The 11826-nt window shown below is 40.9% G+C and overlaps 3 protein-coding genes across 3 annotated transcripts; 2 read left to right on the forward strand and 1 right to left on the reverse strand.

Moving 5' to 3' along the window:
- Nucleotides 1-996: 996 nt before the first annotated feature.
- Nucleotides 997-2616, forward strand: EAE98_008258 (uncharacterized protein). The gene is made up of 2 exons (XM_038955881.1): nucleotides 997-1197; nucleotides 1259-2616. Exons 1-2 carry the CDS (start codon nucleotides 1113-1115, stop codon nucleotides 2374-2376), a joined length of 1203 nt encoding a protein of 400 aa, XP_038807747.1. The 5' UTR covers nucleotides 997-1112; the 3' UTR covers nucleotides 2377-2616.
- An 814-nt stretch (nucleotides 2617-3430) lies between these two features.
- Nucleotides 3431-6772, forward strand: EAE98_008259 (uncharacterized protein; the record flags this gene model as incomplete). Its single annotated transcript, XM_038955882.1, has 4 exons — nucleotides 3431-3591; nucleotides 3665-4640; nucleotides 4696-5413; nucleotides 5478-6772. 4 exons carry the CDS (start codon nucleotides 3431-3433, stop codon nucleotides 6770-6772), a joined length of 3150 nt encoding a protein of 1049 aa, XP_038807748.1.
- A 2226-nt stretch (nucleotides 6773-8998) lies between these two features.
- On the reverse strand, nucleotides 8999-11754 carry EAE98_008260 (uncharacterized protein; the record flags this gene model as incomplete). Its single annotated transcript, XM_038955883.1, has 6 exons — nucleotides 8999-9986; nucleotides 10040-10290; nucleotides 10341-10491; nucleotides 10546-10593; nucleotides 10646-11236; nucleotides 11321-11754. The coding sequence occupies 6 exons, from the start codon at nucleotides 11752-11754 to the stop codon at nucleotides 8999-9001; spliced, it is 2463 nt and encodes an 820-aa protein (XP_038807749.1).
- Between the last annotated feature and the right edge of the window lie 72 nt (nucleotides 11755-11826).

Below are 11826 nucleotides of genomic sequence, written 5' to 3' on the forward strand. Positions count from 1 at the left end.
GGCTCCCTCCATCATAATTTCATGTCAAACCCTTCAAATTCAAAGCTTGAGAACACTAACAAGATTTCTCTTTCAGCTGAATTGAGTTGCTGCAAGTCGATGTTCATATTCATTGATTTCCTTCACGGACATTCCTAAAGCCAGACGAGGCACAATCATCATCGACGCTATTATATCTCACGAAACAAATCTACGTCCCGGTCTGCATGGCTCTGGATAATCCTCCACATGAGACTTATTGACGTGCTGCTAACCCGTTTGGGTCTCATATGCCGGGAGGTGTCCCAAAGTCTCGTGAATACAAAGTTCTTTGTTTCATCCCCCACGGCAACTTCTTTTACATAATAATTCCTCGATCTGTAATGATTCAAATATATATGGAAGTCGATGGGATCATAAGTCATGTAAAACACTAATTTACCCCACATCCCCTGGTCAAACTGTCATCAACTCTCTTCTCTCTTCATAGGTAGGTATCTAGTAGCTTAAAGTTACTACATCAATTGAAGCTATTCATTTCCTGCAGTTTTCCAGATTCACTCCCTGACATTCACCACTTGAAGTTTATTATATTAATTTTTCAAGAATCTAACATTTTAATTGACTAAATCCCCTATATTTAGAAGAAGAAAAAAAGCTTGACCGCTTTTCTATATGTTTCACAACACTTATTATTACACTCAGCCTCCGCACACAAGAATTTAAAATCATGAAGTGACATCCTCGGAAAGCTATCCCGAACAACCCATGTCGTTTCCCAACTCCTATCCCAAACCTCACTCGCTTACCAAGAGGTACTCGCTTGGACTCCGAGTCCTAAGACTATTCTGGGTAGCTGCGGATCCTTTGTTAAGCTTAAACTCATTAGGCTCTGATCTCGTATCCATCAATGTCATCGTGCGCCAAGCGCTGTCAAATCTTACTGCTAGGCTATGCAATTGTTCGCCAAATTCATGACCCCTGGTCCCTAGAAGTCGAGCCTTTTCCATGAATGTATATATATATATACATATATATATATATTCGATGTCGCTGTTGTAGATACTTCATTCTCACGATAGCTTCAGTTTACCTTCATTTAACATCACTTTCCTCTTTGCATCTTTTTGGATATGTTTTCAATCAAGTCACTCATTGGCCTTGCGGCATTTTCTGTACTACAGGTTCAGGGTATTAATCTTGATGTCACCAGCACTGGTAAGTCACGATGCATGAAGAAGTCCTTGCAGAATGAAACTGATTCCATCTCGATATATAGATTCCATCAAATCGGCAGCGAGCATAATCGCAAAAGACCTAGTCGGTCTTTACAAAGAGTCTCAAATTCCAGGGGCTCCCATTGGCGTTTTGAACGAATCTTACTCCTGGTGGGAATCTGGTGCCATGTTCGACACTTTGATTCAATACTGGCGTTTGACTGGTGATTCTCAGTACAATCAACTTGTCACTCAGGGATTGGCCTCTCAACGAGGGCCTAATGACGATTTCATGCCACTAAACCAAACGATTTCCATAGGTAGTGATGATCAATCCATCTGGGCTCTTGCAGCAATTTCTGCAGCAGAGGCAAGACTAGGAGGAGATCAGAATGTTTCTTGGTTTGACCTTGCTCAGGCAACGTTTGATGAACAAGTACTTCGATGGGATGAGGAAACTTGCAATGGAGGTCTTCGCTGGAAAATCCTTCCTTTCAATGCCGGCTATAGCTACAAAAACACGATGGCAACTGGAAACTTTTTCCAACTCGCAGCTCGTCTTGCTGTTTCTACAAACAACGACACGTATGCGGAATGGGCAACCACAGCATGGAACTGGACTCAAACGGCCGGTCTTATCGATGAGGACCACAATGTTTTTGACGGTGCCGATGTTTCCACAGACTGTTCCGCGATCAACAAATTGCAACTTTCGGATAATGCAGGTACATTCATTGCAGGCGCTGCATATATGTACAATTATACCGACGGAGATATCAAATGGAAAATATCTCTCGACAGTCTCGTAAACAGAACCATGTCCGTATTCTTCCCATCCGGAATCGCCACCGAAACGGCCTGCGAATCCATCAATTCTTGCACCACAGATCAACGCGCCTCCAAAGGTGTCCTCGGAAAATGGCTCGTCGATACCATCGCCATCGCTCCACACACCAGCGAGCTCATCACCGAGCAACTTATCAGCTCCGCCCAAGCTGCTGCAAAGACCTGTGGAGATGATGGATGTGGTTTAGATTGGAGTGGTAATGCTAAAAATAGCTCTACTGGTGTGGGAGAGCAGATCAATGCTCTTAATTATGTACAAGGCTTACTACAGAGCCACGCTACCATTAAGAGTTCTTCTGGTGAGATGACCGACAGTGTCTGTTACTCAGAATGAGGCGGTTGAAATGGTAGGAGGACACTCGGCATTGAGTTTCTCAATCTTGGGAGCATTGACTTGGTTGGTGTTGTATAGTTGGAAGATCTTTTTGGGAGCATTGACTTGGTTGGTGTTGTATAGTATAGAAGATTTGTTTGGGAGTATTGACTTGGTTGGTGTTTTATATTATAAAAATTGTTTGGGATTATTGACTTGGTTGATATTGTATAGTATAGAAGATTTCTTTGGGAGCATTGACTTGGTTGGTGTTTTATATTATAAAAATTTGTTTTGAGCATGGTGTTTGAAAATAGAATACTAAAATTCTCATCAAGTTTCTGTGTTGCAAATGAAATGTGTCAGTTTGGTCTCTTTTCTTTGAGTGTTACCCAGAGTGATATTCATACCTGCCATTTTTCTTCGTTTTGAGCGGAGAGAGGGAAGAGAGGGAAGAGAGGGAAGAACTCAGTTGTAGATGAAAAGTTGATCTGATAATCTTTTTACTTATTAACTTCACTTCAATCACATCGCATCACATCACAACACATTGCATTCTTTTCCTCTCTCAAAATTCCTCAAATCTCTTGAATATTGATAAAGCGAAAAAGTATTTCCTCTATGAAGTCCTCATTTCCTTTCCTCATCTCGCACAGTCAAGTATTCACTCACTTCAGTAAATCTCACATGTATCAATCATCCGAATTCATCCACATACACAGCAAATCTTCTCAGTTTTCAATATAAAATCGCTATCTTCAGTGAATTATCAAGCTTCAGGAAAGTTCTTACCCCTCTTTTCGCAAACGAAAAAACACTTACCTAGGTATCTTGTCAACAACTTCTTTTCCCCAGTCGATTCTATTTTTTTGTGTTTTTATTTTCAGCTTCGTTCAACCTCCACCAACGTTCAGATTACAAGTTGTGAAGGTTTTACAAATCTCTTTTTCTCTGAAGATTTAATTCTCATGTCATTTGAGAACGTTTATCTTTCGAATGCGACGCGATCAATTCAGATCAACATTACGTTCAAATCTCAAGAAAAGAGCAAAGAGAGACCTTACCTTCTGCAGCAATGGCCGATCAAAATGGGGACGACGAAGGAGTCATTGTGATCCCCGATGAACAAGGCGATCTCTGGACAGGAAAAACTCACAATGAAACTCTAAGCATAGGTATCGAATATGCTAAGAACTGGAACCTGATGGATGCATTTCGTGAATTGCTTCTGAATTGGTGAGTGCTCCATTCACAGAAGCTCAGATCTATCCAAATGTATATCCTCAGCTTACGAAAGATGATATTACAGGGCAGACGCGATAAAACAATCCTTTTCGGTCTCCATGGAGAAGTTGCTTTATTTTCATGAAATATCTGCAAATGGGCATAAGATCACAGTTCATCATCCTGAATCTAGAAAAATTCTTGGTTTCTTGAATTTTGACAAAGGTAAAGGATATTTGGAACTTTGCAATTATCAGAGCCAACTATCTCGGAAAGCTCTAAAAATGGGTTGGACAGACAAAGACTTGAAAGACAATCTCTCAGGAAAGTATGGCGAAGGTTTGAAGATTGCCGCACTGGTGATGCTTCGTCATGCTAGTTATCAAATAAGAATTACCGCTTCAGGATACTATTGGCGTTTAAAATGGAAAACAAACGACAAGACAGTAGTCGATTGTGGGATAAGCAAGGTCGACGCGAAGGATGGAGACAAGGACTTGCCACAGAACCCAGATGAAACTCAATTCAGACTTCCGAATCCTTCGCAGGATGTCTCTGTCAAGATAGGCACTGTCTATGGTACTTCTGGAAGTCCGCTGACTGAGATACAAGCAAAGCAATGGTTGAATACCTACCTTTACTTCAACTGCTCTGGGCCCAAGGAAATTATCCAGACAAAGTATGGTGCTGTCATCTTGAAGAAAGACTTGAGAAGCAGAATCTATTTGAAAGGAGTCTATTTGGGAAAACTGTCATCTCCACAGCTATACAAGTATGGCTACGACTTCTATCGGGGCCGGCTGGATAGAGATAGAAATTGGGATGCCAGTCAGCTGCCAGACCGGCTGATGAAAGTGTGGGGTGAGGTCGTGAGATGCGGTGGCAAAAATAATGTCGACAGATACCTCAACATGTTTCAGAACACAAAGCAAAACTGGTTGGACATAAATGGAGCTTCAACGAGAATGTCTGAATCTGTGGCCAAGACTCTTTGGAACCAGCTCCAAGAAAAGAATCCCAAAGGGACGAAATTTTACCATGGTGCATCATGTTCTGACAAGGTATTTAAGATTCTACTGATCCGTTTGAGGCATTTAACTAATTGTTACTTCACAGAAAATTCATTCCGTATTGAAGAAAGAACCCGTTCCTCTGTCTGACGAATTATGGAAGGCTTTGAAGAAATACACAAGTGTAATGACGCCATCAGAATACCAGAGGAAGAAATTTGTCAGTTCCGATACTGTCAAAATTCTTGACACGCCATACTGCCAGAGCTTTCTGTGGACACTACGTTCCATTTTATCTCTATATAATGAAACAAACTTTGAAATAGTGTTCAAAGACGGAGATGATATCGATCTTGACGTATGTCTCGACATGAAACGGGATAAAACAAGGCTTCTTCTCCACAAAAGCTATATGAGTTTTGAACAAATCCATAGAGATAAGGACATGGACTGCTTTCTATCACAGGCACGCAGTTCAAATCGTGCCGTCAAAGTCCAAATGTTCACTTGTGAACACATCATCAACTACCTTCACGCACGCATAATACGGGAGCTTGACAAAAATGATATCACTACGGGACTTTCTACTGCAGATAAAGAAAAAGGAGGAACAGATTTGATATTTGAAATCAGGAAGTGTCTTAAACACATGCCCCGCATGATCCAACTCACACGTGGTCACAACAATGGAGAATTGCGTGTATCTTGGGAAGACAGCGAAGCTGGTACTTTCTCTCGAATTCACAATATCAATCTGGAATCACACGTCATCCTACACCGAGACAGTACATGTAGAGACAAGCACTCGGAGCATGTAACACGAAGTATGTTCCCACCCATATGTACTATTATTTGTTAATCTTGTCTTTACTAACATTGTATTATCAGGAGATACAGCTTCAAATGATGAAACTGCAGATATAGCGAACTGTGGATGCCCTCAAAAGATAGTGTCTTCCACATCAAGTGATAATGAGATAACCTTCGCAGGACTCGTTTCGACAGAATCATACTTTCCGAAGATCTCAAGAGCAAAAGTCCCGATAGCATTTTTCGGCTTTCCTCCCTCGCCCATAAAACCAACATCCAACAAACCGTCAATGAGAATGCTAGCTACAGCCAATAAAACAGAAAATGAGGACTTTTCCAAGACAACTGTGTCTACCGCAACTTCTAACACTGATCCAAAAGAAAATTTGCCAGTTCAAGAAAGCAGATTGGATAAAGGACTAAATGTCACTCCCCAAAAATCTTTGCGTGATAGAATGTCCTATGACACCACTTCTATCGAAGCTCAACTCGAGAAGTCCGAGTCATGTCGCAAAATTCTGAGACAGGATGTAGAAAAAGCATCATCAGAGATCAAAGAGCTTAAATATACTTCTAACACCCTGGAAATTGAAAAGGAAAGTCTATCAAAGCAACTCACGAATACCCTGTTAGAAAAAGCAAGGCTCACACAATCGCTTCAACAACTGAAAACACAGAGGATGCCCAATTCCGCCAACTCACAAGCCAAAACAGATACCCTTAGCGTTAGGATTGGAGATTTGAATGTTAAGAATGCGGATTTAGAAGAAATTCTCAAAAAGACCAGAAAAGCTCACGCCGCTCAGGCGATCCAACTCGAGACATTTAAGAAAGAACGAGATGTCATGAAGTCTGAAAATGCAACCCTTCAAGAAAAGCTCTCGGATTCTCAAATCAAGAACTCTGTAATCAAGAACTCTGCAACCGTTGATCTTAAAGAAGCACACGAGAAAATTGATGCTCTTGAAAAGAGAGATGTCAAGATGAAAATAGACATTAGACAACTGAAAACCGATCAAGAAATACTGGAAAAGCGGATTTCCCAGGCCAACAGCCAGATTAAGAGAGCAAACATGGAGAGAGACAAAGCGACGATTGAGAAAAATGCTGCGATTGCCGAGAGAGATGAAGCAATTATGCAGAAAAACAAATCCCTCAGGAAACAACGAAAATTCAAGTCTCTCATGCAGAGTGAATTGGAAAGAGACGAAAGTTCGGATGAAGGTTCGAGATATGTGTCTGGAATAAAGAGAGATAGAAGTCTGGATCTTTCGGAGCGAGATGTTGTGAATGATGGTGTGGGTAATGGTAATGGGAGTAGGTCTGTGAAGAGAGTCAAAAGGGAGACTCTGAAGATTATTGAGCTTGAATGAGTTGTGTAAATACCTAGGTAGTCTTCGATTGTGTAGCTGGAGATTTCGTTACTTTTGAGGAAAGCTTATTGTGGAATGCATTGGATTGGGATAAAGATTCGTATGTATGGGAATAGTTTTGTTGAAAGAGAATTTGTTGATTTACTGTAGGAAAGTTTATAAGGTTTTAATAAAATAATATAAGGATCATAAAAATCTTCACGAAAATCCACCTGAAGATTCTGTAAGGAATAAACATCCTAATTTCGTATGTGATTAACAGGACACCTCTTTAACCGAAACGAAATTCTATACTATTCATCCAAGAAAAGCTACTCTTTAGATCCAAGTCCCTTAAACATTAGTGTTCCTCCTGTTATCCATATTCCCTCTTATCTATTCCCCTTTCATCTTCCTCAAATCTTTCTCAAATCTTCCTCAAATCTTCCTCCAACCTCCAAAATCTCTAATTCCCCCACCTCAATAACCCCAATCTCCAATCTCCAATCCCAATCCCAATCCCAATCCCAATCCCCATCTCACTCATTATCTCTCATAAAACCATTTCAAACCTTTACCAAACCAACCAACTATCTAAATCCCAATCCCTTGGATATTCTTATTTCTCCCTTCTCCCCCATCTCTCCCCTCTTGTCTATTCCCCTTCCAGTGAACCAAACTCTCCCAAACTTTTACTTACTAAGTAAGATCTTACTATTAACCCCATCCCACAATACACTCCCAACTCAACTCAACTCCCTTTATAATATTATTTTGGATTGGGAATAGAATTGGGATTGGAATTCGGATTGTTATGAAATTATCTATCTATATATTTATTCGTTTATATATTTAATTCATAATTTATTATTTCTTTATATTCCTTTATATCCCTTTATATTCCTTCATGCCCGTTAATATCTCTTTTCATATCATTGTATATATATATATATGTATATAAAGATTTAAGGTAGAATAAGTATTGTATTGATATTAAGACTGTGGAAATTGAATCAAGAGAAGATATCTAGATATATTTTTGATAACGATTATTAACTGGGTAGTATATATGAAGGATGATTAATTTATTTAATGTATATTTACACAAGCTTGGATTGTTTTCGGGATGTTTGGATCTAAAGACGGGGTGGTAAAGTGGAGTGAGTGGACAGGAAGAGGTATTATTTTTTTGATAGCTGGTTGAGGATAATTAGATGGTCTGGAGATTGTAATGACTGTGTTACTAGCGAGAGAGGATAGATAAGAGGGGGACCTGGAACAGGACGAGGATTCGTGAGGGAGAAGAAAGGAGTCAGAGAAGGTATTCACACGAATCGAAAATTCTGCCCGATTAAGAATCGATGTCGCAAATAGCGAAAGGTTGGAGAGTGATGAAGGGAGAGATTGGGAGTTGAGAGATCACTATTGTGAAATCGTGGACAATTGACTCCTTTGCGCGTGATTAAATCGCTAATGAGATAAATAGCTTGTTGACAAATCATGCTATGCAAATAATATTTGAGCCATTTTTCTATAGAAAAACAAAGTAAAATTGTGTCTCTTGGTCCGGCGATGTGAAAATAGTATGATAGTCGGTTAGTGAGGAGGAAGGTCGCGTAACTCTTCGCTTGGATATGTTTTTGGAGTGGGGGTATATGTTATGTTCCAACAGATAGAGGCCTGATAAATAGCCGCATATCCTTTTATCGAAGAGCCTGCTTGGAGAATGATCATCTCGAAGAGCTTCATATTCAACCTCGAGTAGAAATCGCTGCTGGAGATCGAGAGACTTAGCTTCCTTTTGCGACCTTCTGTCTTGCCGAATTTGAACCGAATAACCTTAGTTTTTCTTGACAAATCTGACAAGATGGTTGAGATTCTAACCTGTAATATTATGGGGGTAAAGAATGCGTACATATTGAAGAGTATGACGTTGCTAAATGTTTGTGATGAGGATCATGGTAGGTACCTACGCTTCCAAGGGTTTCAAGGTGTGCATCAATTGCTGAGGGCTGGAAGGGGGTTTAGAGATGTGATAGAAGAGTGTGAAGAGTAATAAGTTGAAAATTCTGTGAGTTACAAACATTAAGTATCATCCTGGCAGATAGAACGGTCCGATCTCACGTTTATCAGTCCTCATGACATGAGGAAATCTCGGGTTTGATCAGTCTACAGGGGGAGTCTACTTCGATTTTCCTTTTCTATATAAACAAAGTTCGATCTACATATTCCAAGATAATGAACCCATCAATCCGTATCCTGCAACCAAAACTTGCCTCTTGCCGTTCGACCCAATATATTTTCATTCAAGGCCCATTCCACAAACATCTGATCATCCGAATGAACAACATCCAAATCACCGCACGGATATTCTTCTACATATATAGCATTATCTTTAACATGCTTCGCAATGTGTTCCATTCTCTCATCCCAACAATTCTCTCCCTCAAATTCAAAGTCACAGTCCCGCATCGGACATCCCAATTTCACCGACGGAACCTTTTCATAACGTCCTAAAACCTCCAATGCCTTTTTAGCTCTATCACGTAGAGCTTGATAGAATGGCTCCATCTGGGACTTCCTCATTATGCGGTAGTTTTGTTTCCAATAATGATTCATTGGCGAATCTTGTTTGCTGAGACAAGCGCTCTCGCCGCAAACCCAGTTCAGATGCTTACATGCGACGTGACATTTCCACTGGACTTTATTTGCGAATTTAGCAGTACATCCTGCGAAATGGAATATACAAACGTAGATATGTGTGTGTTCGATGACCATATGGCGACTTATATCATCATAGTACGTGAATCTTGAGAACGAACAGATCTGACATTTCGGAGTAGGCTGGCTAACAAAAAGTACCCGGCGAAAATACTTCTGAAGCTCAAAAGCTTCTGTTTTCCGATTATCTTCTTGTCTCACAATATCCCACACTACTTTGTCAGGGGCTTTTCGCTGCTCCGCGAGCGCGAGATGAGCATATTCGGCATGGATGTTCTTATGTTTGTTGATGTTTGGTTCCTCGATAAGTGTTTCTTCCGGATCCATGTCTAATTCCTTGTAGGTCTCACGGGCTTCATCTCTTGCGTTCTTAATTTCGAAGTAGGTAACAGAGCGCTTTATTTCATATGACACTGGATACTTCGGACGTCGTGCTAACCTCTTGCTGATTTGTGTTGCTAAGGTTTCAAGGGCTGTGACGATATTCATTTCTAGTCCACAGTCGTGGCCTGCACTATTCGCTTTGATCAGCCAATCACAGAGAGTTGATATAACCAAGCTTCTTACCATTTCACAGAAAGTTTCTCTATGTTTCCGGGGATTTTAATTGCAGTGCTACACCTCGGACAATGATCTCCAATTGCCATGCTATCTAGTATCACAGCCATTGATATTTGGGCTTTGGGTTTGACTAAGCTGTCCCAAGTGGTTTGATCAATCGTCCTTCCTTTATGGTCGGTCAACCAAAAGTTGTCCTCCATAATTTGGCGACTGCCAGGTATCCCTTCGAAATTTACATGCAAGAAGCGAGTGAAAGTCTACCATCATTAGCACCAGGGCGGTATTCAATGGGATCACACCGACTCACTTCCCAGTTTCTATAAACACAATACGGCAAACTTCTTGATCGATTGAATACATCAATAAACATTATGTTTTCACTTAAGAGAAAGCTAGGGGCATGGATAATGTGGACCTTCAAGATTTGAAGATGAAGAAGAATGGGTGCAATAAATGGCCTGTGGTGAATCATGATTAGCGTCAACCTTGCTTGAGTGGCAACATATACCTACCAAAACTGCCCCAAGAGCTCACGTACAAGTCGTGCCAATAACAAGGTACTGCATCTTTCGTCAGATCAAAGAGTAATACGGAGTGATTAAATCCACTGACACTTGTTTAAAATGCATTTGAACTTCTAATAAAGTCTGTTGTGGATTGGAGCCATTCGTCGCCAACATCCGCTCTTCCCTTTCCTCGTCTGATGATAAAGCATTGCCAATTAGAGATGACTTTAAAGCCTTGATGTCGGATGTGTTATCTTGTAAGGCCTTCTCTACTCTTTGTACAGATTGCAAGGTCGCAGAATATTGTGCCTCCGTTGCGCGCGTTAGCGCATTGATATTTTTGAAGATCCGTGTGGGTATTTGGTCTATTTTTTGGCCCAGGAAATCTTTGTTAACTTTGGATGATTCTGAGATACCACAGAGTCCTTCTTCCAGGGGATGCAATGCATCTCCAATTGTTTTTTGGACTCTGTCGTCAAGTTCCTTTTGTAGTCTCGTCAGACCACGAGGGATATTTGCAAGCTTTATATTGATCGCCGTATCACGATCAGCTTGTGCTTTACTTTGTGCTGCAGTAAAAGATTGAAGGGGGCCGATATGTTGTTCGAGGAGGCTGGGGAGACTGTTGCTGATGTTTGATTGGACAAGATTCGCGATTTCAGTGGGAAGCTGATCTCGGAGTTCGCAAGCAATTAAACTAAGGAAGATTAAGATTTTTCGTGTTAAAAGAGCAATTAAGATGCTGAGATTTAAATGAATGCCTCACTGGCCGCCTACTTACCGAATTTGATGTAGTTCACACAACTGAATTGATAGTAGAGGTAACGAAATCTCGTCCTTCAACTTATCCGCCTCCTTGAGGAGCGCCCATGCTATCTTCTTTCCGCTCCCAATGATCAATCTCCGAACCGCTCTCCCAGTTGGTTGGTTCCCAAGATCAGATCCATATCGTGAGATTATCTTATGTGTGAACTTATCGACCGGCTTTTGAACGAGATTGAGTTGAGACTTGATGAACGTGAGATCATCAGGAGTAAGAGTAACGGCATTGAAATCACGCAAGCGTTTCAGTGTGCCATGCAAGCCCTGGAGAAAATCAAGGCTACTTTGATAGCTATCCGAGGCACCACCAGCGCTTCTTAGTGATTCACACACTGTCCAAAGCACTCCAATTGCGGCAGCAAGATCTCCTGCGGACCAGCCAAAGGCGGCCATGTGTGATAGTCATAATGAAGGAAGAAATAAAACAATTCTGAATGTGGGCAATTTACTACATAAGAATGATCA

The sequence above is a fragment of the Botrytis deweyae genome, assembly GCF_014898535.1.
Source record: "Botrytis deweyae strain B1 chromosome Unknown BDEW_021, whole genome shotgun sequence".
NCBI lineage: Eukaryota > Fungi > Ascomycota > Leotiomycetes > Helotiales > Sclerotiniaceae > Botrytis > Botrytis deweyae.